This window comes from Chiloscyllium punctatum, chromosome 19, assembly GCF_047496795.1.
Source record: "Chiloscyllium punctatum isolate Juve2018m chromosome 19, sChiPun1.3, whole genome shotgun sequence".
Lineage (NCBI taxonomy): Eukaryota > Metazoa > Chordata > Chondrichthyes > Orectolobiformes > Hemiscylliidae > Chiloscyllium > Chiloscyllium punctatum.
The window spans coordinates 69,227,701-69,253,476 of record NC_092757.1 but is presented as its reverse complement, the minus strand read 5'-3'; the positions used below and the strand labels follow the sequence as shown (position 1 = coordinate 69,253,476).

General features: G+C 42.2%; 1 protein-coding gene across 1 annotated transcript in view; it reads right to left on the bottom strand.

The window, feature by feature from the left end:
• Nucleotides 1–25,776, bottom strand: part of LOC140491450 (uncharacterized) — a 110,928-nt gene that overhangs the window by 12,109 nt on the left and 73,043 nt on the right. Inside the window, exons 3-5 of the mRNA XM_072589627.1 lie at nucleotides 12,332–12,427; nucleotides 8,406–8,518; nucleotides 1,724–1,847 (exon numbers count right to left, since the gene is read on the bottom strand). Of these exons, the coding sequence (XP_072445728.1) occupies nucleotides 1,724–1,847; nucleotides 8,406–8,518; nucleotides 12,332–12,427 (333 nt within the window). The remainder of the gene's footprint in view (nucleotides 1–1,723; nucleotides 1,848–8,405; nucleotides 8,519–12,331; nucleotides 12,428–25,776) is intronic.

Sequence of the window (25,776 nt, the reverse complement as noted above, 5' to 3'; positions counted from 1 at the left end):
TGAGGAAGTGACAAAGATGACTGATGAGGGCAGGGCAGTGAATGTTCTCTACGTGGATTTTACTTTGAAAAGGTCCCTCATGGCAGGCTGATACAAAAAATGCGATGCCACATGGTGAGCTGCTAAGATGGATACAGAACTGTTTTTGTCATACAGTAGCCATGAAAGTAGCCATGTGTATCCAATGGTGTTTTACAGAGATTAGTGCTTGGACCCCTCCTGTTTTTAATTTATATAAATGATTTGGCGGTGAATGTAGGTGGTCAGATCAGTAAATTTGCAGATGACACAAAGATGGGAGAGCTACTGATTGCGAGGAGGATTACCAGTGGATACAGCAGGGTATTGGATGGAGACTTGGGTGAAGAAATGGCAAATGGAGTCCGAGCTGGACAAACGTGAGGTGATGCATTTTAGGCACACAGATTGACAGTTCCCTGAATGTGGTAACCCAAGTGGATAAGGTGGTCAAGCTGACAAATGGCATGCTTGCCTTCATCAGCAGGGGCACAGAGTATAAAAATTGGCAAGTTATGTTGCAACTGTATAGAACATTAGTTAGGCCAAATCTGGAATATAGTATATAGTTCTGGCTACATTACTACAAAATTGATGTGATGGTTTTGAAGAGATGTCAGAACAGTTTACCAGTATGTTGCCTGGTTTGGAGAGCGTTAGCTATGAGGAAAGATTGGACAAACGGTTTGTTTTCACTAGAATGTTCATGGAGAAGTTGGGGGGCACCTGATAGAAGTTTACAAAATTATGAGAGGCATGAATAGTCAGAATCTTTTTCCCCTGGGTACCAAATCGATTGCTCGGCTACCAAGGTTCAATGGAAAAAAGGGGTTGACTTTAAAAGGAGGAAAACCTGGAATGTGCATGTTGTGTTATGAGGAAGGTTGGACAGACTTGGTTTAAACGAGCAAGAGGCAACTTGATTGAAACCTAAAAAGATCCTCTTGGGTCTTGACAAGGGTGGATACGGAAAGGATGTTTCCACTTGTGGGAGGATCTGGAACTTGGAGTTACTAGTTATCTGCTTTAAGTTACCTTTATTTAGAGGTTTTCCCTAAACTGGTCATGAGCCTTTACAACTCTAAAGGCAGCAGGGACAGAGACTTCAAACATTTTTACAGCAGAGGTAGGAAGGTTCTTGTTAAGCAAAGGGGTGAAAGGCTATCAGGGATAAGTGGAAATATGAAGTAATAAATCAGACATGATGTCACTGAATGGTGAAATAGATCAAGGAGCAAGTGGCATATTTTACTTTTAATACAATTATGCATGTCGTTTTGTCAGACCAGTTGCCTTATAAAATACATAATGCTCTTGGCACACATGCATGTGTTTTCATAGAGGAGGAAGTGAGGACTGCAGATGCTGGAGATCAGAGTCAAGAGTGTGGTCCTGGAAAAGCACAGGAGGTCAGGCAATATCCAAGATTTCCTGATGAAGGGCTTATGCCTAAAATGTCTATTCTCCTGCTCTTCGAATGCTGTCTGACCTGCTGTGCTTTTCTAGCACCACACTCTCAACTCTGCATATGTTTTCATTTATGACTTGTTGTCATCATATGTCATCATAGAAGACCACTCCTGAAGTTCACATAAAACATTCCTTAATTTTTTTTGAGTTGTTTGACAGCCAATTGGAACTTGCAATGTTTCCACCAGGACAATTCTTAAACTTTGATTTTAAAATTAAGTCAAAATTTTCATACCATTTGCCATCGTTTTCCGAACCCACCAAGGACCTTCGCCAAACTTGTTCTTCCAGTCTGCTCCCATGGAATTGTGTGTACATACAAAAACACACCACTCTAAGCTACTTATAAAATGTCCCCACTGAAAAAAAAATAATTTTTCAATGAAATATGTTTCTTTGCAACCTCCTTTCATTTGTACCACAGAATAACAGAAGGAGGCCATCATATCTGTACGAGAGATTTCCTAAACCCATTGAAAATTAATCATACTGCTGCACTCTCTCATAGCCTGTATCTTCAATTGTTGCAACTGGTTTCCTACATTCTCCTCCAAGGAAGCAAAGGCCTCTGCCTCAATTATGTCCTCTGAAAATTAGGAAAGCATGAGAAAAAGCATTGGCAGGTAGAAGACAACTCTGAAGGGATTTTTAAATTACATAAACAGGAACACAATAACTGAGGTGGGGGGGGGGGGGAGGAAAAAAAACCAGTATATGCATTTCTGGACATCAACAGATTTGCTACCCACAGATCTGCAGACTCATGAGTCTGGACCCAAACCCCACTTCATTTCTTTTTTACATCAATGACTCATTTGATCTGAACATGTGGGCCTTCACAACAGATAGGAGATTTACATGCCAGTGGTATCTATTTTGTTATCCGCAAGAAGTCCACGTTCCTATCCCTCACAGCTAGTAAGGAGATGGTGTAGTGCATAATTTAACCTCTATTTTGTCTTGCAAGATGTAGATACGGTCCTCAACCAAAACTTTGCATCTGTCTTAGCAATGGAAAAGGATTACAGAGATACAAACATCAGGGTGGAAGACTGAAATATCAGAGGAGGTTAACACAGAAAGACAGCAGGTACGAATGGGTTTAGTATTAATAAAGTGGATAAATCCCCAGGGCAGGTTGAGATGTAAATCAGGATTATGAGGCAGGAGATAACAGGTCACAGGTGAGTGCCAGAGGACTGAAGGTCTTAATTTGGATTTAAATGAAGGGGGTATCACCAAGAAGTTCGCAAATGACAGGAAAATTGGGAGGGGTGGTAAACCATGAGGAAAATAGTCATAGACTGCAGAAGGCTATCAACAAACTGGTCAGATTAACAGAGCAGTAGCAAGTGGATTCAACTTGAGAAAAGCAGGAATTAATGCACTTGAGGAGGTCCAACAACACATGGGATTACACTATGAGTCTTCATCGGGATCCTAGAAAGTACAGGTGGTCAGCGGGACCTTGGTGTGCATTTCTATAGATCCCTGAAGGTGGCAGAAAAAGCAGATGACATGATTGAGGATGATATAGGATATTTTCCTTTATTAATCAAGGCATAGAATAGAAGGGCAAGATAGATGTAAGTTAAGAGATAAATAGCTTAAAGAATTGTTAAGGAGCTTTTTTTTTAACCCAGCACTGGAACTCATTTTCTGAAACGACAATTGGGGAAATCATGTCTCACAAACTTGACTGAGTCTTTTGAAGAAGTAACAAAGTGGATTGATGAGGGCAGAGCAGTAGATGTGATCTAAATGGACTTCAGTAAGGTGTTCAACAAGGTTCCCCATGAGAGACTGATTAGCAAAGTTAGATCTCATGGAATACAGGGAGAAGTAGCCATTTGGATACAGAACTGGCTCAAAGGTAGAAGACAGGGGGTGGTGGTGGAGGGTTGTTTTTCAGACTGGAGGCCTGTGACCAGTGGAGTGCCACAAGGATCGGTGCTGGGCCTTCTACTTTTTGTCATTTACATAAAGGATTTGGATGCGAGCATAAGAGGTACAGTTAGTAAGCTTGCAGGTGACACCAAAATTGGAGTTGTAGTGGACAGTGAAGAAGGTTTCCTCAGATTGCAACAGGATCTGGACCAGATGGGCCAATGGGCTGAGAAGTGGCAGCTGGAGTTTAATTCAGATAAATGCGAGGTGCTGCATTTTGGGAAAGCAAGTCTTAGCAGGACTTATACACTTAATGGTAAGGCCCTAGGGAGTGTTGAGTACAGGAGTTGGGAGGTCATGTTGTGGGTGTACAGGACATTGGTTAGGCCACTGTTGGAATATTGCGTGCAATTCTGGTCTCCTTCCTAGCCTGCCCGGTGCCAGGGTGCGAGACATCTCTGACCGGCTTGAAAGGATATTGGAGCGGGAGGGGGAGGATCCAGTTGTTGTGGTCCACGTTGGTACCAACAACATAGGCAAGACTAGGGTGGAGGACCTGTTTGGGCATTACGAAGCACTAGGCAGGAAATTGAAGCACAGGTCCTCAAGGGTCATAATCTCCGGATTACTGCCCGAGCCACGTGCCAATTGGCATAGGGACAAGAAAATTAGGCAAGTAAACACGTGGCTAAGGGATTGGTGTGGGAAAGAGGGATTCCACTTCATGGGGCATTGGCATCAGTTTTGGAACAGGGGGGATCTGTACCGTTGGGACGGTCTCCACCTGAACCGATCAGGTACCAATGTTCTGGCGAAGAGGATAAATAGGGTGGTCAGTAGGACTTTAAACTTCTGAGTTGGGGGGGAAGGGAAAGTGAAAGCGACAGGGAGTATGGAGGTAAATGGAAAGATAAGCAGCAGGATAGCATGTTTCCAGGTGGATTTAAAATTGAGGCAGACTGAGAATGCAGAAAAAAGCAAGGATAACTTAGGACATATGACTTACAACATCTCTAATAAGGAAGTTAGCATTAAGGCACTTTACCTGAATGCTCGTAGCATTCATAACAAAGCCGATGAATTAATGGCACAGATAATAGTGAATGATTATGATGTAGTAGGCATCACAGAGACTTGGTTACAGGGGGGTCAGGACTGGCAGTTAAACCTCCATGGTTTTTCAACTTATCAAAAAGACAGAGAGGTGGGCAGAGGGGGTGGGGTTGCCTTGTTAGTTAAGAACAAAATTAAATCTATGGTATTGAATGACATAGCGTCGGATGATGTGGAGTCTGTGTGGGTGGAATTGAGGAACCACAAAGGCAAAAAAACCATAATTGGAGTTGTGTACAGACCTCCTAACAGTGGTCAGGACCAGGGACGCAACATGTACCGGGAAATAGAGAAGGCATGTCAGAAAGGCAAGGTTACATTGATCATGGGTGACTTCAATATGCAGGTGGACTGGGTAAATAATGTTGCTAGTGGATCTAAAGAAAGGGAATTCATGGAATGCTTACAGGATGGCTTTTTGGAACAGCTTGTCATGGAGCCCACAAGAGAGCAGGCTATTCTGGACCTAGTGCTTTGCAATGAACCAGACTCTATAAAAGATCTTAAAGTAAGGGAACCCTTAGGAAGTAGCGACCATAATATGGTAGAGTTCAGTCTGGAGTTTGAAAGGGAGAAGACAAAATCTGATGTAATGGTGTTACAGTTGAATAAAGGTAATTATGAGGGCATGAGAGAGGAACTGACTAAAATAGACTGGAAGCAGAGGCTAACCGGGAAGACACTAGAGCAAAAATGGCAGGAGTTTGTAGGTATAAGTGAGGACACTGTACAGAGGTTCATTCCCAAGAAAAGAAAGATTAACCGGGGAGGGATTAGACAACCTTGGCTGACAAAGGAAGTCAGGAAATGTATTAAAGAAAAAGAGAGATCCTATAAAGTGGCTAAGAACAGTGGGAAATCAGAAGATTGGGAAGGATACAAAAGCAAACAGAAGATAACAAAGAGTGTAATAAGAAATGAGAGGATCAAATATGAAGGTAGGCTAGCCAGTAATATTAGAAATAATAGTAAAAGTTTCTTTCAGTACATAAGAAACAAACGACAGGCAAAAGTAGACATTGGGCCACTTCAAACTGATGCAGGGAGCCTAGTGATGGGAGATAAGGAAATAGCAGGAGAACTTAACAAGTACTTTGCGTCAGTTTTCACAGTGGAAGACATGAGTAATATCCCAAAAATTAAAGGGTGTCACGGGGCTGAGTTGAGTATGGTTGCCATTACGAAAGAGATAGTGCTAGAAAAGTTAAAAAGTCTTAAAATTGATAAATCTCCTGGCCCTGATGGGATACACCCTAGAGTTCTGGGAGAGGTTGCTGACGAAATAGCAGAGGCATTGGTTGAGATCTTTCAAGAGTCACTGGAGTCAGGAAAGGTCCCGGATGATTGGAAGATGGCTGTAGTAACCCCCTTGTTCAAGAAAGGATCAAGGCAAAAGATGGAAAATTATAGGCCAATCAGCTTAACCTCGGTTGTTGGTAAAATTCTAGAATCCATCATTAAGGATGAGGTTTCTAAATTCTTGGAAGAGCAGAGTCTGATTAGAACAAGTCAACATGGATTTAGTAAAGGGAGGTCATGCCTGACAAACCTGTTGGAATTTTTTGAAGAGGTAACAAGTAGGTTAGACCAGGGGAACCCAGTGGATGTGGTCTATCTGGACTTTCAAAAGGCCTTTGATAAGGTGCCACACGGGAGACTGCTGAGCAAGGTGAGGGCCCATGGTGTTCGAGGTGAGCTGCTGGGATGGATTGAGGATTGGCTATCTAACAGAAGGCAGAGAGTTGGGATAAAAGGTTCTTTTTCAGAATGGCAGCCGGTGACGAGCGGTGTCCCGCAGGGTTCGGTGCTGGGGCCACAGCTGTTCGCATTATATATTAATGATTTGGATGAGGGAACCGGGGGCATTCTAGCGAAGTTTGCCGATGATACAAAGTTAGGTAGACAGGCAGGTAGTACTGAGGAAGTGGGGAGGCTACAGAAGGATCTAGACAGGTTGGGAGAGTGGTCCAGGAAATGGCTGATGGAATTTAACGTGAGCAAGTGCGAGGTCTTGCACTTTGGCAAAAAGAATATAGGAATGGACTACTTTCTAAATGGTGAGAAACTTAATAAAGCCAAAGCACAAAGGGATCTGGGAGTGCTAGTCGAGGATTCTCTAAAGGTAAACATGCAGGTTGAGTCTGTGATTAAGAAAGCGAATGCAATGTTGTCTCTTATCTCAAGAGGGTTGGAATATAAAAGCAGAGATGTACTACTAAGACTTTATAAAGCTCTGGTTAGGCCCCATTTGGAGTACTGTGTCCAGTTTTGGTCCCCACACCTCAGGAAGGACATACTGGCACTGGAACGTGTCCAGCGGAGATTCACACGGATGATCCCTGGAATGACAGGTCTAGCATATGAGGAACGGCTGAGGATACTGGGATTGTATTCGTTGGAGTTTAGAAGATTAAGGGGAGATCTAATAGAGACGTACAAAATAATACATGGCTTTGAAAAAGTGGATGCTAGAAAATTGTTTCCGTTAGGCGAGGAGACTAGGACCCGTGGACACAGCCTTAGAATTAGAGGGGGTCATTTCAGAACGGAAATGCGGAGACATTTCTTCAGCCAGAGAGTGGTGGGCCTGTGGAATTCATTGCCACGGAGTGCAGTGGAAGCCAGGACGCTAAATGTCTTCAAGGCCGAGATTGATAGGTTCTTGTTGTCTAGAGGAATTAAGGGCTACGGGGAGAACGCTGGCAAGTGGAGCTGAAATGCGCATCAGCCATGATTGAATGGTGGAGTGGACTCGATGGGCCGAATGGCCTTACTTCCACTCCTATGTCTTATGGTCTTATGGAATGATGTTATGAAACTTGAAAGGGTTCAGAAAAGATTTACAAAGATGTTGCCAGGGTTGAAGGATTTGAACTATAGGGAGAGGCTGAACAGGCTGGGGCTGTTTTGCTGGAGCGTCGGAGGCTGAGGGGTGACCTTATAGAGGTTTACAAAATTATGAGGGACATGGATAGGATATATAGACAAAGTCTTTTCCCTGGGGTCAGAGAGTCCAGAACTAGAGGGCATAGGTTTAGGGTGAGAGGGGAAAGATAAAAATGAGACCTAAGGGGCAACTTTTTCATGCAGAGGGTGGTGCGTGTATGGAATGAGGAAGTGGTGGAGGCTGGTACAATTGCAACATTTAAGAGGCATCTGGATGGGTATATGAATAGGAAGGGTTTGGAGGGACATTGGCCGGGTGCTGGCAGGTGGGACTAGATTGGGTTGGGATATCTGGTCGGCATGGATGGGTTGGACCAAAGGGTCTTTTTCCATGCTGTACATCTCTATGACTAATTGGGTCAGACTGTCTTGTAACATTTAAGTGTTATTTAGATATTCACTTGCATTGCCATAGCCTCTCGGACAATAGGCCAAGGTTTGGGAAATGGGGTTAGTGCAGTCAGATCTTTGTTGACTAATGCTTTCATGATGGGGTCAATGGCCTCCTTCTGTGCTGTAAATGTCTAAAAGTCTGTTTTTGAAATTCTATTAACTCTCATCTTAGTTTCCTCTGCTGCAGTAGAAAGAGTCCTACTATCTCAGGACCGTCTTCATAATTATACATTCTCCATTCTTCCACGAATTCTTCACCGAACATTTTCAGTGGTTTTATTTTGCCATTTCTTCCTGTCTAGAGAAACGTTGACATTTGGGGAAAGAAATGCCCATGCAATGTAATTCCAAAAGTGCTCAAATTTGTAAAGTTATCTCACTTTCAACCCGAGCATTCCACTTATCCATTTCAACGAACACAACATTCACTATTTATGGCAGGGTTTGCAGATGTAGCATTGGACTATTAAGACCCTCAAATCCACAGCATCTGAGTGGAAGAAAGTCATCTTCCATCCTGAAGGACTGCCTGAGGAAGAGAATCTCATTTTTGCCACTCTCAATAGTAATGCACTTACCTTAAAGAGCAAGCACCATAACATTGTACGCCCAAAGTTGTCAATAGCAACATCAAACCAAGCTCCAAATTCAGAAACCTGATTTAACTGCCGAGCTGCATATCCATCAAGCCCTGTAATTGTTAAGAATATATTAAGTGGATAGATTATACATGTCAGAATGGGAAAAAAAAATAAATGCAATTCAATGATTATTAGATAGTTGACCTTGTACACATTCTTTTATTCACTCTCAGAACTGGCTGAGCCAACTTTTATTGCCAGCCTCGAGTTGCTCTTGAGAAAACGGCGGTGAGCTGTCTTCTTGAACCCTGCAGTTCACATGTTGTAGGTCAACCCACAATGCCTTTTGGGAGAGAATTCCAAGATTTTGACCCATCTGAAAGGATGGCTGCTGCTCCTGTCCTTCTAGGTGGAAGTGGTTGTAAGGTGCTGTATAATGATCTTTGAATTTCTGCAGTACATCTTGTAGATAGTATGTACTGCTGCTATTGAGAGTCACTGATGGAGGGAGTGGATGCTTGTAGGTGCCCATCAAGTAGGCTGCTTTGTCATGGATTATGTCAAGCTTCTTGAACATTGTTGGAACTGCACCCAATCAGACAAGTGGAAAGGATTTCATCACATTTTTGACTTATACTTTGTAGATGATGGACAGGCTTTGGGAAGTAAGGCGGTGGATTACTCGCTGCAGTATTCCTAGCCTCTGATCTGGTCATGTAGCCACTGTGTTTATGTGGCAAACCCAGTTGAACTTCTGGTCAATGGGAATCTCAAGGATGTCAATAATTGTGGAAGTCAGTGATGGTTACAGCATGGAATGTCAAGGAGCTATGATTAGATTGCCTCTTGTTGGAGACAACAATTGCCTGGCATTTGTGTAGCATGAATGTTGCTTGCTCCTTGGTAGTCCAAGTTTAGATTTTGTCCAGATCTTGTTGCATTTGAACATGGACTGCTTTAGTATTTGAGTTGTCGTGAATGGCACTGAACACAATATAATCATCAGCAGACATCTCTATTTATGACTTCATGATGGAGGTTTTAAATATAATGTCAGTGTACACATTGGGTATTAGTGGACAGTTACTAAGTTCTAACTATTATGAGCTTACTATATTATATAGTAATGAGCATAAAAACAATTTATACATATCAAAACATTTTTAAAAACCTGTTAGTACATGCACTTCCTTGGTTTTCCTTAAAATTTAGCCGTGCATTGTGCAGCTTTTATCATTTACAATCTATTAATGTATATTCAATAACAAAGTAAAGCTTCTGCCAATAATTCGCTTGTTAGTTAATTATTTATAAAACTAAAATGTACAATCTGGCACAAAAAAGTGAAATTGAAGTTCACTATGACCATGCAGAGTGCTTCAGGGCATTTCACCTAGTGAAAGTTTTCAACTCTCACAATACTTAAAAATAAACTTAACCTTAGCATATCCATCTGTCAGACAGCTACAAGCCTAGTGTAATCCTCACCACAATTAGTCATATTGGGAGCCTTTTGGAATCTCTTTCCCCTTAAAAACATATAACCTTTGAAAAAACAGTTGATCATTCTCACTGTCCTTTATGTAAGCCAGTCTAGGTCAGAACAAACTGTGTTCCCCAGAGATTCAAATGTCATATCTTTTAAGAGAGAACATCTCACTGAGAGAAAGGTTAAGTTTTCGGAAATCAGTAAACTACCACTACAATGGCTACCTTTCCTTTGATGACAATTCCAAGTTGTTTGTGCTGCAAGTTGGCAGCTTCTCTTGTGGTTCCTGTGTACTCATTAACTGAGCCTTCCTTCCAACTTTTGTTTTGCTCTGCATTTTGTTTTACAGGAGTCAAAACTTTTTGCAGACTTCAGGAAGGCTCAAGTACACATGCTTTCTAAATGTCTTCATATTGTAAATTTATTACGTTTTCACTCATATTCTGAATCGTTACAGGCCAATTATATCAACTGAACAGAACCTTTGTTGTATCAACATGAGTTTTAGTCTCGAGTTTCACAGAATAGTTTTACTTTTTCCTGCAGTTTTGAGTTAAATTCAACTGCAGAGATTTCCACATCAATTTTTAATTGCTTAATATTGTTCTATTTATAATGAGCACGGTGAATAAAACAATGAGCTCCTCATAATTGTGTAAATTTGATTCATTCCAGTGCTCGAGTCAGCAAGCAGGCACCAGGTGGCACCCAATTTTTGGGAAGATTAAAATTTTAAAATTAATAACTATGGAATTTTAACAAAAACTAAAGGTGGAAATACTCTGCAGTTCAGCAAGATTTTGAGGCCAGGGTTGGAGGATCTGAGCTACAGGGAGAGGCTGAACAGGCTGGGGCTATTTTCCCTGGAGCGGAGACTGAGGGGTGACCTTATAGAGGTTTACAAAATTATGAGGGGCATGGATAGGATAAATAGACAAAATCTTTTCCCTGGGGTTAGGGAGTCCAGAACAAGAGGGCATAGGTTTCGAGTGAGAGGGGAAAGATATAAGAGAGACCTAAGGGGCAACGTTTTCTTGCAGAGGGTGGTATGTGTATGAGCTGCCAGAGGATGTGGTGAAGGCTGGTACAATTGCAACTTTTAAGAGGCATTTGGATGGGTATGTGAATAGGAAGGGTTTGGAGAGATGTGGGCCGGTTGCAGGCAGGGGGGACTAGACTGGGTTGGGATATCTGGATGGGTTGGACCGAAGGGTCTGTTTCCATGCTCTACATCTCTATGACTCGAAGAGTTAACCTTTTAGAGCAATAAGTTTTCATCAGTTCAAGAAAAACTGCAATGATTTTGGATTTATAGCTCCAAGTTATGACCAAACAGAGTTTCACATGTTCGTCCTCAGTTTGATGCACTGGCTCAAAATAAATGACATGGGGAGCTTTGATGCTTTTTCTGAAAAAAAAAGACCTGATTCATCTGTGTCGTATCAGAAGATATGAGCATCTTACATGTGACATAGAATTTAAACACAGACAAAACTCATTGCATTAGACAGAAGGTTTTCCTCAATAGAATGATAGAGGATATTTGAAATGCATACGCAATAAAAGTACTTCATTGAATAATAACACCATGCTCCTTTGATCAAATAGGTTCTGAAATATAACTATTTCCTTATTTTCAAGGATCTTGGACAAATTATCAGTGGGTCCAAGGACTTATGAGACAAAGGGCCAAAAGTGTGCTTCAACTAATACGGAGTGTGCCTTGTGAATCAGGTTTGTTGGAAAACAACCACTCATTGAGATAATAGAATAAGCCTTTACTTAAGGTCATCCTCCAAGCTCTAATTGACAGAACAGGAGCAAATCAAAGTAGTACAAGACTCATAGTCAGGTGCACGTGTAATATATTGTTCTATAAAGTACGATATTTGAAATTCAGGGCATTAACCTGCAATAATTTTAGCAATGAACAGAATTATTGGATACAAAGGCAAAATACTGCAGATTCTGGATATCTGAATAAAAATAGAATATGCTGGAAAGGTAATCAACCTGAATCATTAACTGCCGTCGCTCCACAGATGCTGCCTGATATGCTGAGTATTTCCAGCAATTTCTGGATTTAGTTTCAGGTTTTCGAAGTGGTGGAGTTTACCTCAGCGCCACTATAGTTCCACTAAACATCTAAACTAAACAAAGAAATAAGTACCTCTAATGGTACTTTCTGTGATTTAGTCTGCTTATGATTTTTTAAAAGTACAAAAATGGAAAGATTAATTTCTAAAACACAGAAGGTAAATTTAAGTTCTACGGATATGAAACCAACAGATGCTGCATCAAAGTGTACTGTGCAAGAGAAGTAGCAGCATCTGTGAGTTGCAGCCCTCTAAAATAGGGAACACAGTCATAACTATTCAAACATGAACATGTTTCATTCTTTCTCTAGATCAAACATTTCAAAATACACACTCACCATCAAGAATAATAAAAGTCACGTAACAGGGAAAAAACACTGTAGGATAATTGAAAGTCCACCAACAAACCAGCAGTAGGAGTATCCTCATATAACCTGAAAAGAGCATTGTCTGAATTTAGTTAAAATAGATTATATCTCAAATTTAGACACACAAATATATTTTACGTGAACATTCAATGTTGTTTTGAAGCAAAAGACATTAAAGGTTGTTTCCTTCAAGCTGAAATAACTTTCAAACTTCTTTTTTAAACCTATCACTCCTTTTGAAGATCTCCAACTTAGACAATGGCAGCACCCTGGTGCTTGCATTTTAATTTTAATACAGCATGAGTGAGTTGATGAAATCTTTCTTCACACTATTGTAACTTTAATTGAACATAGCTATTATGTTCCGTGACCACAGTCACTAATGTCATATTTTTATGATTTGGAGATGCTGGTGTTAGACTGGGGTGTACAAAGTTAAAAATCACCCAACACCAGGTTATGGTCCAACAGGTTTAATTGGAAGCACTAGCTTTCTTAACTTCGCACCACCAGGTGGTCTGATGAACCACCTGATGAAGGAGCGTCGCTCTGAAAGCTAGTGCTTCCAATTAAACCTGTTGGACTATAACCTGGTGTTGGGTGATTTTTAACGTTATATTTTTAAGACAGTATTGTGATTTAATACAACGATAGTGCTGCATCACTAGCAGGCTTAAGCAGTAAACTCATGTGCATAGGAACTAGAAAGATACTGTCCAACTCATTTGGAATCCTTAATCTTGTGAGATTTTACCCAATCAATTTAATTTAAGAGTAGGTCCCAGAAATAATGTAACGTACTTAATTTTCTTTCTTTCTTTCTTTCTTTCCCTTTCATAGTTTTATTTGCAGGAAATTAGTTAAGCAATTAATTCTCTAGTCAAATCAATTTCATCTTCCTGCACCCCCTTTCTAAAGTGAATGAGAGCAGATTAAAGACAATGTATGTCACATATACCTGCACCCTTGGGAAAAAAAAACATTGCACATTATCTTTAAATGAAACAGTTAAAGTTCAACAACAAAATAACTGTTACTGGAACAAAATGTGACAGAATTAAAATAACTTCATGTGTAATAGATAATGTGAGTACATGCATAAGTTCTACGACAGTGCTGATTATCAATTCCCAATGGAAATCATAATGGAAATAACCTTGATGATTGTGGGATCCTAAATTATACAACACAAAGCTTAAAGTTAACTGAAAGATCAGATGAAATAGCTGTTGTTGATACAAATTCCTCCTCTCTGAAGGACACGATTGAACTGCACTCTCATTCTCTTTCATGTTTGGTTGAAGCACAAACACTTGACAAGAAACTAACATAACTACAACTAACCTGTTTTAAAAAGACAAAGCACATTAACACCAGAATAGAATGAACATGGCATTTGAATACTTCATACTTTATGCTTCTAGCTCATCAATTTCAGATCCACGATGGATTGCTGGATACTGAATTCGCACGAACAAAAAGAATATAAACTTTCATTACCACCATATATTCTAAAAGGAATTTTCAGCTAATTGAACTTTTGTAATGTAATACTTTATTAATAGAAGAAATTAGGCACTCAACTTTCACACAGCAATCTCTCACAAAAAGTTTTTAATTGTTCAAGTTGATTTGAGGGATAAACATTAGCCAGGACATTTCATAAATGTTGGTGCAATCAGTCAGTCAGATAATCCAGTTTTTGTGATGTTAATTGGAGGTACAAACTCTGGCCAGAACAATGGAAACAATTCCCTGGTCTTCTTCAAAACAATGATTATGGCATCTTTTACATCCACCTGAGCAGGTTTATCTCTCGTCCAAAAGGTACTGAGTAGGGCTACCTCATGGTTCAGAGGTGAATCACAGCTGACACTCAATGATTTATAAGGAGGATTAACAAATTGTTTATTTATGCTATTTATTAAATGACGCATATGGCATAAAAGACAAACATAGAACAAAGAACAAAGAAAATTTACAGCCCAGGAACAGGCCCTTCGGCTCTCCAAGTCTGAGCCGATCCAAATCTACTGTCTAAACCTGTCGCCCAATTCCTAAGCATCTGTATCCCTCTGCTCCCCACATATAGTATGGGATAGTGCATCAGATCCACAAGACCCAACTCCTCCTCCCTCAATCCTATTCCTGACAAACAGAGCAGCACAGTGGCTAGCAACGGTTAGCACTGCTGCCTCACGGCACCAGAGACCTGGATTCAATTCCATCCTTAGATGACTGTGTGGAGTTTGCACATTCTCCCTGTGTTGGTTGGGTTTCCTCCAGGTGCTCCAGTTTCCTCCCAGTCTAAAGATATACAGGTTAGGTGGATTGGCCATGCTAATTGCCCATAGTGTCCAGGGATGTACAGGCTAGGTGGGAAAATGCAGGGTTACGGGGATGGGATAGGAGGTGGGTCTGGGTGGGATGCTCTTTGGAGGGTCGCTGTGGACTTGATGGGGCAAATGGCTTGCTTCCACACTGTGTGGATTCTATACTGTAAACTACTGGCCACTAAATTGTTTTTCTGTCCCCAAAGTTAGCTATATAGTTAAAGATTTCCTGATTCTGAATACTGTTCCAAAGTTCTATAAATCTGCCATCATCACCACTCTTCAAAAACCAGCTAACCCTTGTCCCCTTTGTCTCTGCAAATCAAAAACATATCTTCAAATCTCTCTTTCCTTTCTTCTGTACAGTTATTCAAGTAACTGTCATCTCTCTAATCCAGACCCATTTTTCCCACAACTCCTTCCCACACAAATACATTTGACAGCATCCAAGGATCTATTGTAGGCCCTCTCTTATTCATCTATGTACTACTCTTTGGCCACACCATCAGAAAACCAACCAATCTATACATGCAGGTTTCAAGACCTAGCTTCCTCGTCATCACCTCTCCTGATCCTTTCACTGTCACTCAGCAATAAGCCTGCTTGTCTAACACCCATAAGTGGTTAAAAATCACACAACACCAGGTTATAGTCCAACAGGTTTAATTGGAAGCAACGCTCCTTCATCAGGTAAGGATGAGCCAAAGTTTTTTTCCAATTAAATACTTGGAAGACTGAAGCCTTTGTTTTCATTTTATGGCTGTCCCTTTCCTATTTTTCATTCTTACTGTATTTGGTATCAAAGTGTCAGGTTCCACATTAGCACTAACCCAGCTGCACCTCACCATCTCCCCAGGTTTGTCACATCCCACATCCAATTATTAGGCATAACTTCCTTTCAACTAAAAGATTGACATAATAGAAGTTAGTCTTTGGTCCATGCCACAAATTTAATTTGCAAGCTACCCGTTTCCCAGGCAGTGCCAGATGGCTTGTAACTATAATGTTAATAGATTAACTGGGACTCTCTCTGGACATGAACGTAATATTAAAGGGTTAAACTACACTGTCTTTGGGTGGGGACGAAAGCCATGAAAGAATGTGATTTGGAGATGCCGGTGTTGGACTGGGGTGTACAAAGTTAAAAATCTCACAACACCAGGTATTAGTCCAACAGGTTTAATTGGAAGCACACGAGCTTTCGGAGCGACAATCACTTGATGAAGGAGTGTCGCTCCGAAAGCTCGTGTGCTTCCAATTAAACCTGTTGGACTATAACCTGGTGTTGTGTGATTTTTAACTATGAAAGAATGTGGTTGACTGTCCATTGTAATTTACACTTCATTTAGATATTACACCCCCCTGCCATTGTCAAATTATAACAATCAATTCAATCTCTTCCATTCAGAAATGCTTTACAGCCAGAGGTATGTCGCACCAGAAATTGTCTTGAGAAAGCACTGAGTCAAGAAATCATCTGCGTAACAATTCCCCAGGATTAGGGCATTAGCACCATCTCAGAGGATAATCTCATCCTGCCATTGTATCTGCGGTAACGTGTGACTGAGAGTAACTGGGGATTGTTTCGAGTGGCTTGTGATTGTGGGGGAGTGGCCACAGCATCTGTAACCATTGCAACTGACATGTATAAAGAGGATGTGCTTTCTTTGTTCAGAGCCTCACTTTGACCCTCTTCACAGGCATGCATGCAAAGTCAGGTCAAAGGGGGTCACCTAGCTTGTTCTGTACCATGCTTAATAAATTTAGTTGCTTGTTCACAAAAGTTGGTTTGTTACAGTTGCATCAAATGTGTAAGAACCTCAGGAGTAAATAGAAAAGAACTTAACAGTAACTTTATTGTAGTATTATCCATAAGATGACTTTCCAACGTTCCCTCTAACCTGTGCAGTAACGCAGGTCCATACTCACTGCTGTATTGACACACTGACTTTCAGTTCCAGAAGCTACTGCCGTGCATGGACCTCAGGAGATCCATGCTTTGGCAGGAAAATGGAGAGGAAATACAATATTCAACATAACCACTTCATCATCAAGATCTCTTAGTTCCATCACAGTTGCATCATTCTACTTCATCCATCTCAGCTCAACTGCTGTTGAAACCTGATCATACATTCATTACCTCTTGACTGGGTTATGCCAATTATGCTGTCCAGTTTTCCATTATCCACCTCAAGCTCTTCAGATATCACTCATCACACTTTTCGTGCTTGACCTGCATCAGCCCAGTCCGCCAACAACTTTTTTCACATTTGTTTTCAAATCCCTCCATTGCTCTCCTTCCTTTCTCTGGAATGTACTCCAGCCTTACAACCTTTCAAAATTATTGCATCCTCTAGCTCTCGTCTCTTGCATGTCATTGGCTTTGAGCACTCCACAATTGGCAGTAGGCCTTTAGCTGCTTTAGCCAACCTCTGGAAATTCCCCCTGTAAACTTCTTGGCCTCTCTAACTCTCTATTCTCAGTGAAACCTCCCGAAACCTACCATTCATCAAGTTACTGGTCATTTGTTCCAAGATATTTGTGTATCAGATTTTGTTTGTTAATGTTCCTCTGAAACACCATTCTATTTAATGAGAGTTGGTATATAATTGCAAGTTGTCTTGAGATTACTTGCTTTATAAGTTAAGAAGTCTATGATATTCCAATTATGAAAAGGGGCAGAAGTTTCAACACAAGAAATGATACTGAAAGAATAAACGATTTTCCTCTAAATCCCTGTACCAAATGTTAATTTAACATTCCTACTTCTATTTAAAGCTGCCTCAAGTGTTAAAGAGAACTGAAACAAACCAATAATAAAAGAAAGAACTAAATTTCCTAAGAATTAGAACCACAACATGCAGCATATAAAGATATCCAGTTTTTTTTTAAATCGGCTGCAATTTGCACATTCAAATAAATCAGCAGAGTTATGTTTCCTGCATGCTGGTATTTTGTAGTGGTAAGTTGGTGACTCCCACTAATATAAATCATTCAAATCTTCCTGTGTTGGTGAATATGTTGTCTGTCATTTACTCCCTAAAATTCATGGTCGGTTTTCAACTTCGGAACAGTAAAACTGAGAAATAGTTTGCACGGTGTGTAACTAAGGCTGGACCACAAACGACTGAATATCGACATTCACAGCTGCAAAAATAAACCAATCAAAAAAGGTCCACGCTCTATCATACACCCTTGAATATCATTACAAAACTATGATGCTGATGCAATTCTCAACCTAAATTTATACTAGTTTTGTGATGCCAATAAATTTTCACAAAAATACCAAAGTGTCGAGAAGAAAAATAAGGAGGCATGAGATAGGACCTGCTGTTCTGAAAATTTTGTTTCTCTAATGGATGAACCAAAAAAAGTGGAAAGGATGAGATAAATAGGAGACTAGCTGAGTTGCACTTGGAGAGCAGAAATGGGAACCACATGCTGAATGGCATAGAGTCATAGAGATGTACAGCATGGAAACAGACCCTTCAGTCCAACCAGTCCATGCCGATCAGATATCCCAACCCAATCTAGTCCCACCTGCCAGCACCCGGCCCATATCCCTCCAAACCCTTCCTATTCATATACCCATCCAAATGCCTCTTCAATGTTGCAATTGTACCAGCCTCCACCACTTTCTCTGGCAGCTCATCCCATACACGTACCACACTGTGTGAAAAAGTTGCCCCTTAGGTCTCTTTTATGTCTTTTCCCTCTCATCCTAAACCTCTGCCCTCTAGTTCTGGACTCCCCGATCCCAGGGAACAGACTTTGTCTATTTATCCTATCCATGCCCCTCAATTTTGTAAACATCTATAAGGTCACCCCTCAGCCTCCGACGCTCCAGGGATCCTCCGATCCTCCAACCCTGGCAACATCCTTGTAAATCTTTTCTGAACCCTTTCAAGTTTCACAACATCTTCCCGATAGGAAGGAGACCAGAACTGCACACAATATTCCAACAGTGGCCTAACCAATGTCCTGTACAGCCGCAACATGACCTCCCAACTCCTGTACTCAATACTCTGACCAATAAAGGAAAGCAAACCAAAAGCCTTCTTCACTATCCTATCTACCTGCGACTCCACTTTCAAGGAGACATGAACATGCATTCCAAGGTCTCTTTGTTCAGCAACACTCCCGAGGACATTAAGTGTATAAGTCCTGCTAACACTTGCTTTCCCAAAATGCAGAACCTCACATTTAATCTGAATTAAAATCCATCTTCCACTTCTCAGCCCATTGGCCCATCTGGTCAAGATCCTGTTGTAATCTGAGGTAACCCTCTTTGCTGTCCACTACACCACCAATTTTGGTGTCATCTGCAAACTTATTAACTGTACCTCTTAAGCTCGCATCCAAATCATTTATGTAAATGACAAAAAAGTAGAGGGCCTAGCACGATCCTTGTGGCACTCCACTGGTCACATGCCTCCAATGTGAAAAACAACCCTCCACCACCACCCTCTGTCTTCTACCTTTGAGCCAGTTCTGTATACAAATGGCTAGTTCTCCCTGTATTCCATGAGATCTAACCTTGCTAATCAGTCTCCCATGGGGAACCTTGTTGAATGCCTTACTGAAGTCCATATAGATCACATCTACTGCTCTGCCCTCATCAATTTTCTTTGTTACCTCTTCAAAAAACTCAATCAAGTTTGTCAGACATGATTTCCCATGCACAAAGCCACGTTGACTATCCCGAATCATTCCTTGCCTTTCCAAATATATGTACATCCTGTCCCTCAGGATTCCCTCCAACAATTTGCCTACCACCGAGGTCAGGCTCACCGGTCTATAGTTCCCTGGCTTGATTCTACAGGCTTAATCACATTCTTCTATAATTAATTATCTTGTCACACAGGGCTAAAGAAGTAAAGCACTGCAACAAATGACAAGAATGCACTCATTCCTCCAAAGCATTTAACATACGAAACGCATTTCTCACTTACGACAGGATTTTGTTCCCAACATTTAAGCAAAATATGGCACAACAACACCTAATTGTGGTCAACGAATCAAAAGGAACAACTTATCACAGTCTGGTGTCATGATCGTAGATCAAATACAGGTAGATTGAACTTTTAATTACAAGATTCTTAAAATAAGGTTATACAAGTTAGAGGAATGACTGCAAATGTATATTTGGTGTAATGTAATTCAGTTACTGTCCGCAAGGCTCATGGGGATAATCAACTAGGTCAAAACAATGACTGCAGATGCTGGAAACCAGATTCTGGATTAGAGTGGTGCTGGAAAAGCACAGCAGTTCAGGCAGTATCCGAGGAGCAGGGAAATCGACGTTTCGGGCAAAAGCCCTTCATCAGGAAAGAGTCAGAGTGCCTGAAAGATGGAGACATAAATGAGAGGAGGGTGGGGTGGGAGAAAGCAGCATAGGTGAGTGGGGGTGGGGATGAAGGTGATAGGTCAGGGAGGAGGGTTGGGGAAGGTAGCAAAGAGTACAACAGGTAAATGGGGGTGGGATGGTGATAGCTCAGAGAGGAGGGTGGAGTGGATAGGTGGAAAGGAAGATAGGCAGGTAGGACAAGTCATGGGGACAGTGCTGAGCTGGAAGTTTGGCGCTGGGGTGAGGTGGGGGAAGGGGAAATGAGGAAACTGGTGAAGTCCACATTGATGCCCTGGGGTTGAAATGTTCCGAGGCGGAAGATGAGGCGTTCTTCCTCCAGGCGCCGGATGGTGAGGGAGCAGTGGTGAAGGAGGCTCAGGACTTCCATGTCCTCGGCAGAGTGGGAGAGGGAGTTGAAATGTCGGGCCACAGCGCGGTGTGGTTGATTGGAATGGGTGTCCCAGAGATATTCCCTAAGCACTCTGCTAGGAGGCGTCCAGTCTCCCCAATGTAGAGGAAACCGCATCGGGAGCACCGGATACAATAAATGATATTGGTGGATATGCTGAGAAAACTTTGATGGATGTGGAAGGCTCCTTTGGGGCCTTGGATGGAGGTGAGGGAGGAGGTGTGGGTGCAGGTTTTGCAATTCCTGCAGTGGCAAGGGAAGGTGCCAGGACGGGAGGGTGAGTTGTTGGGGGTGCGTGGACCTGACCAGGTAGTCACAGAGGGAACGGTCTTTGCAGAAGGTGGAAAGGGGTGGGGAGGGAAATATATCCCTGGTGGTGGGGTCCGTTTGGAGGTGGCGGAAATGTCGTCAGATGATTTGGTTCATGCGAAGGTTGGTAGAGTGGAAGGTGAGCACCGGGGCACTGGGGGGGTGGGGGGAGGGGGGGTGGGGGGGTTCTGTCCTTGTTACAGTTGGAGGGGTGGGATCTGAAGATGGAGGTGCAGTATGTGGACAAGACGCATTGGAGGGCATCTTTAACCACATGGGAAGGGAAATTGCGATCCCTAAAGAAGGAGGCCATCTGGTGTGTTCTGTGGTGGAACTGGTCCTCCTGGGAGCAGATACGGCGGAGGCGGAGGAATTGGGAATACAGGATGGCATTTTTGCAGGAGTTGGGGTGGAAAGAGGTGTAATCCAGGTAGCTGTGGGAGTCGGTGCATTTGTAAAAAAATGTCGGTGTCAAGTCGGTCGTCATTAATGGAGATGGAGAGGTCCAGGAAGGGGAGGGAGGTGTCAGAGATGGTCCAGGTAAATTTAAGGTCAGGGTAGAATGTGTTGGTGAAGTTGATGAATTGTTCAACCTCCATGCGGGAGCACGAGATGGTGCCAATGCAGTCATCAATGTAACGGAGGAAGAGGTGGGGAGTGGTGCCGGTGTAACTTCGGAAGATGGACTGTTCTCCGTAGCCAACAAAGACAGGCATAGCTGGAGCCCATACGGGTGCTCATGGCTACCCCCTTGGTCTGGAGGAAGTGGGAGGATTCGAAGGAGAAATTGTTAAGGGTGAGGACCAGTTCGGCCAAACGAATGAGTGTATCGGTGGAAGGGTACTGTTGGGGACGTTTGAGGTAGGTAGAGGTAAGTTCAGTGGGGTAGGTGCATGCTGAGACGATGGGTCGGCCAAGGTGGTCAGGCTTGTGGATCGTGGGAAGGAGGTAGAACCGGGCTGTCGGGGTTCCCGGACTATGAGGGTGGAAGCTGTGGGTGGGAGATCTCCTGAGGTGATAAGGTTCTGTATGGCCTAGGAGATGATGGTTTGGCGATGGGGGGTGGGGCCATGGTCGAGGGGGCAGTAGGAGGTGGTGTCCTCGAGTTGGCATCTGGCTTCAGCGGTGTAGAGGTCAGTGCGCCAGACTACTACTGCACCCACCACTGCTGGCTTGATGGTGAGGTCGGGATTGGAGCAAAGGGAGTGGAGGGCAGCACGTGTGAGGGCGAGAGGTTGGAGTGGGGGAGGGGGGTAGACAGGTTGAGGCGGTTAATGTCTTGATGGCAGTTGGAAATGAAGAGGGTGTCCAGCACGGGGTGTCCAGGTCGATGGAGTGTGTTGGAGGCGGGTGAAGGGGTCCTCGGAAGATGGGCAGGAGCCTTGATTGTAAAAGTAAGCTTGGAGGCAGAGGCGGCAGAAGAAACCTCAATCTCAAAGGAGACCACAGATTGTCACACCTAATCAATGTCAAAGAAGTCTAAAACAAAAGAACTTCAAAAAGGGAGAGATGAGCAATGGCATCAGTTTTGGAACCGGCAGGGGGAGATCTGTATCGATGGGAGGTATCCACCTGAACCAATCTGGCACCATTGTTCAAGTGAAAAGGATAAATAGGGTGGTCACTAGGACTTTAAACTAATGAGTCAGGGGAAGAGAAAGGGAAAATGATAGGAAGAATGGTGGCAAATAGAAAGATAAGCAGGTTAGCATGTGTGCAGGAGGGTTTAATTATAAGGCAGCCTATGAAAGAAGTAAAAAGGAAGAATAATTCAGGAGATATCATTAGAAAAGTTGGAAATCATGAGGGTAAGAAAACTAGCATAAGGGCACTTTACCTAAATGCTCGCAGCATTTGTAATAAGGTTGATGAGTTAGTAGCTACTAAATCATATGATTTGTGCCATTACAGAGACATGGTTACAGGCTGGTCACAACTGGGAGTTAAATATCCAGCGGTATCAGACTACTTGGAAGGACAGACAGGAAGGTAAGGGAGGTGGTGTTGCTTTGATATTCAAGGATGACGTCACAGCAGTGCTGACAGATGATATAGGTTTGGAGAAGACGTTTGAATCCATTTGGGTGGAAATTAGAAATTCTAAGTAAAAGCCACAGATAGGTGTAGTCTATAGGCCACCAAATAACATCACATTGGAGTTGGCAATAAACAAATGCCTTTCAAAATGGAATGGCAATTAGCATGGGGGATTTTAATCTACATGTCAATTGGTCAAACCAGCTCAGTCAGGGTAGCCTTGAGGTGGAGTCATTGAGTGTATCTGCAATAGTTTTTGTGAACAGCATATAGTGAAACTGACAAGGCAGCAAGCTATCCTAGATCTGGTCCTGTGTAATGAGACAGGAATAATTAATGACCTCATAGTTAGGGATCCTCTTGGAAGGAGCGGTCACAGTATGGTTGAATCTCGGATACAGATGGAGAGTGTGAAGCTAAAATCCAATACCAGGGTCTTCTGCTTAAACAAGGGAGACTACAATAGACTTGGCTAAAATAGACTGGAAACAATGACTTTATGATGGGATAATTGACGAGCAGTGGAGGACTTCCAAAGCAATTTTTCAAATTGCTCAGCAAAAGTACATTCCAGTGAAAGGAAGGACTGTAAAAAAAAGGGGTAATCTGCCATAGGTGTCTAAGGAAATAAGGGAGGCTATCAAATTGAAAGAGATGGCATACAATATGGCCAAGAACAGTAAAAAACAGGAAGATTGGGAAAACTTTCAAGGTCAACAGTAAGCCACAAAAAAAAAGCGATAAAGAAAAGTAAAATAGAACACGAGAAAGAACAAGCACAGAACATAAAGACAGATTGCAAAGGTTTCTATAAATAGATAAAATGAAAAAGAGTGGCTAAAGTAAACATTGGTCCTTTACAGGATGAGGTGGCATTTAGTTATGGGATATGATGAAATGGCCGAGGCACTGAACAGGCATTTTGTATAGGTTTTCACAGTGGAGGACACTGACAACATGTCTGTAATTGACAAAGAGATGAAAGTAGGTGAGGACCTGAAAACAATCATTATTACAGAAGAGGTAGTGTTGGGCAACCTAATGGAGCTTAGGATAGTCAAGTCTCCTGGTCCTGATGGAATGGATCCCAGGGTACTAAAAGAGATGGCGGGAGAAATAGCAAGTGCATTTGTGGTAATTTTTCAAAATTTGCTGGACTTTGGGGCAGTTTCAGCAGATTGGAGAACAGCAAACATGTGACCACTTTAAAAAGGGAGGTAGGCTAAAGATGGGGAATTATAGACTGGTTTGCTTAACCTCTGTACTGGGGAAGATGCTTGAGTCTATTATCAAGGAAGAAACAGCAAGGCAAGGCATCTAGATAGAAATTGTCCCATTGGGTAGACACAGCGTGGGTTCATGAAGGGCAGGTTATGTTTAACACATCTTTTGGAATTCTATGAAGACGTAATGAGCAAGGTGGACAATGGGGACCCAGTGGATGAGTTGTATCTTGATTTCCAAAAGGCCTTTGATAAGGTGCCACATAAGAGGTTGCTGCAAAAGATAAAGATACACACCATTATGGACAAAGTATTAGCATGGACAGCGGATTGGTTTACTAACAGGTAGCAAAGATTGGGGATAAATGAGTTCTATTCTGGTTGGCAATCAGTAACTAGTGGTGTGCCTGAGGGCTACGTGTTGGGACCATAATTATTCACAATTTATATAGATGATTTGGAGTTGGAGGCTGCATGTAGGGTGTCATCCCCATACTCTAACACAAAGATGAGTGGCAAAGTGTACAAAAGACTGTGAAACTTTGCAGAGGTACACAGATACTTTAAGAAAACGGGCAAAGATCTGGCAGATGGAAAACAATGTTAGTAAATGTGACGTCATCCATTTTGGTAGGAGTAACAGTAAAAAGGATTATTTGAATGGTAGAAAGTTGCAGCATGCTGCTATGCAGAGGACCCTGGGTGTCCTTGTGCATGAATCACAGAGGGTTGGTCTGCTGGTACAATAAGTAATTAGGAAGACAAATGGAATGTTGGTCTTCATTTCTAAAGGGACTGAGTTTAAAAGCAGCTGTACAGGTTGCTGGTGAGGCCACACCTGGAGTACTGTACGCAGTTTTGGTCTCCTCACTTGAGAAAAGATGTACTGGCACTACAGGTATTGCAGAAAAGGTTCACTAGGTTAATTCCAGAGTTGAGGGGATTGAGGAGAGACTGAGTAGACTGGGATTATATTCATTGGAATTTAGAAGAATGAGGGGTGATCTTATAGAAACATTTAAAACTATGAAGGTGGGGAAGCATATGGTCAGGTATAGACAAAATAGATCAAGTAAATCCTTAGAAAAGCATAAAGGCAGTAGGAATATACTTAAGAGAGAAATCAGGAGGGCAAAAAGGAGACATGAGATAGCTTTGGCAAACAATGTTAATGAGAATCCGAAGGGATTTTACAAATACATTAAGGACAAAAGGGTACCTAGGGAGAAAATAGGGCCCCTCAAAGATCAGCAAAGCGGCCTTTGTATGGAGCCACAGGAGATGGGAGAAGATACTGATGCAAAATATTCATTTAGTATTTACTGTGGAAAGGGACGTGGAAGATACAGAATGTATGGAAATAGATCAGGAGGAAGTGCTGGATGTGTTGAAACGCATAGAAGTGGGTAAATCCCCAGGACCTGATCAGGTGTACCCTTGAACGCTGTGGGAAGCTAGGGAAGTGGTTGCTGGGCACCTTGCGGAGATATTTTTATCATCGATAGTCACAGGTGAGGTGCCAGAAGACTGGAGGTTGGCTAATATGGTGCCACTGTTTAAGAAGGGTGGTAAGGACAAGCCAGGGAACTATAGACCAGTGAGGCTGATGTCGATGGTGGGCATGTTTTTGGAGGGAATCCTGAGGGACAGGATATACATGTATTTGGAAAGGCAAAGACTGATTACGGATAGTCAGCGTGGCTTTGTGCGTGGGAAATCATGTCTTGCAAACTTGATTGAGTTTTTTGAAGTAACAA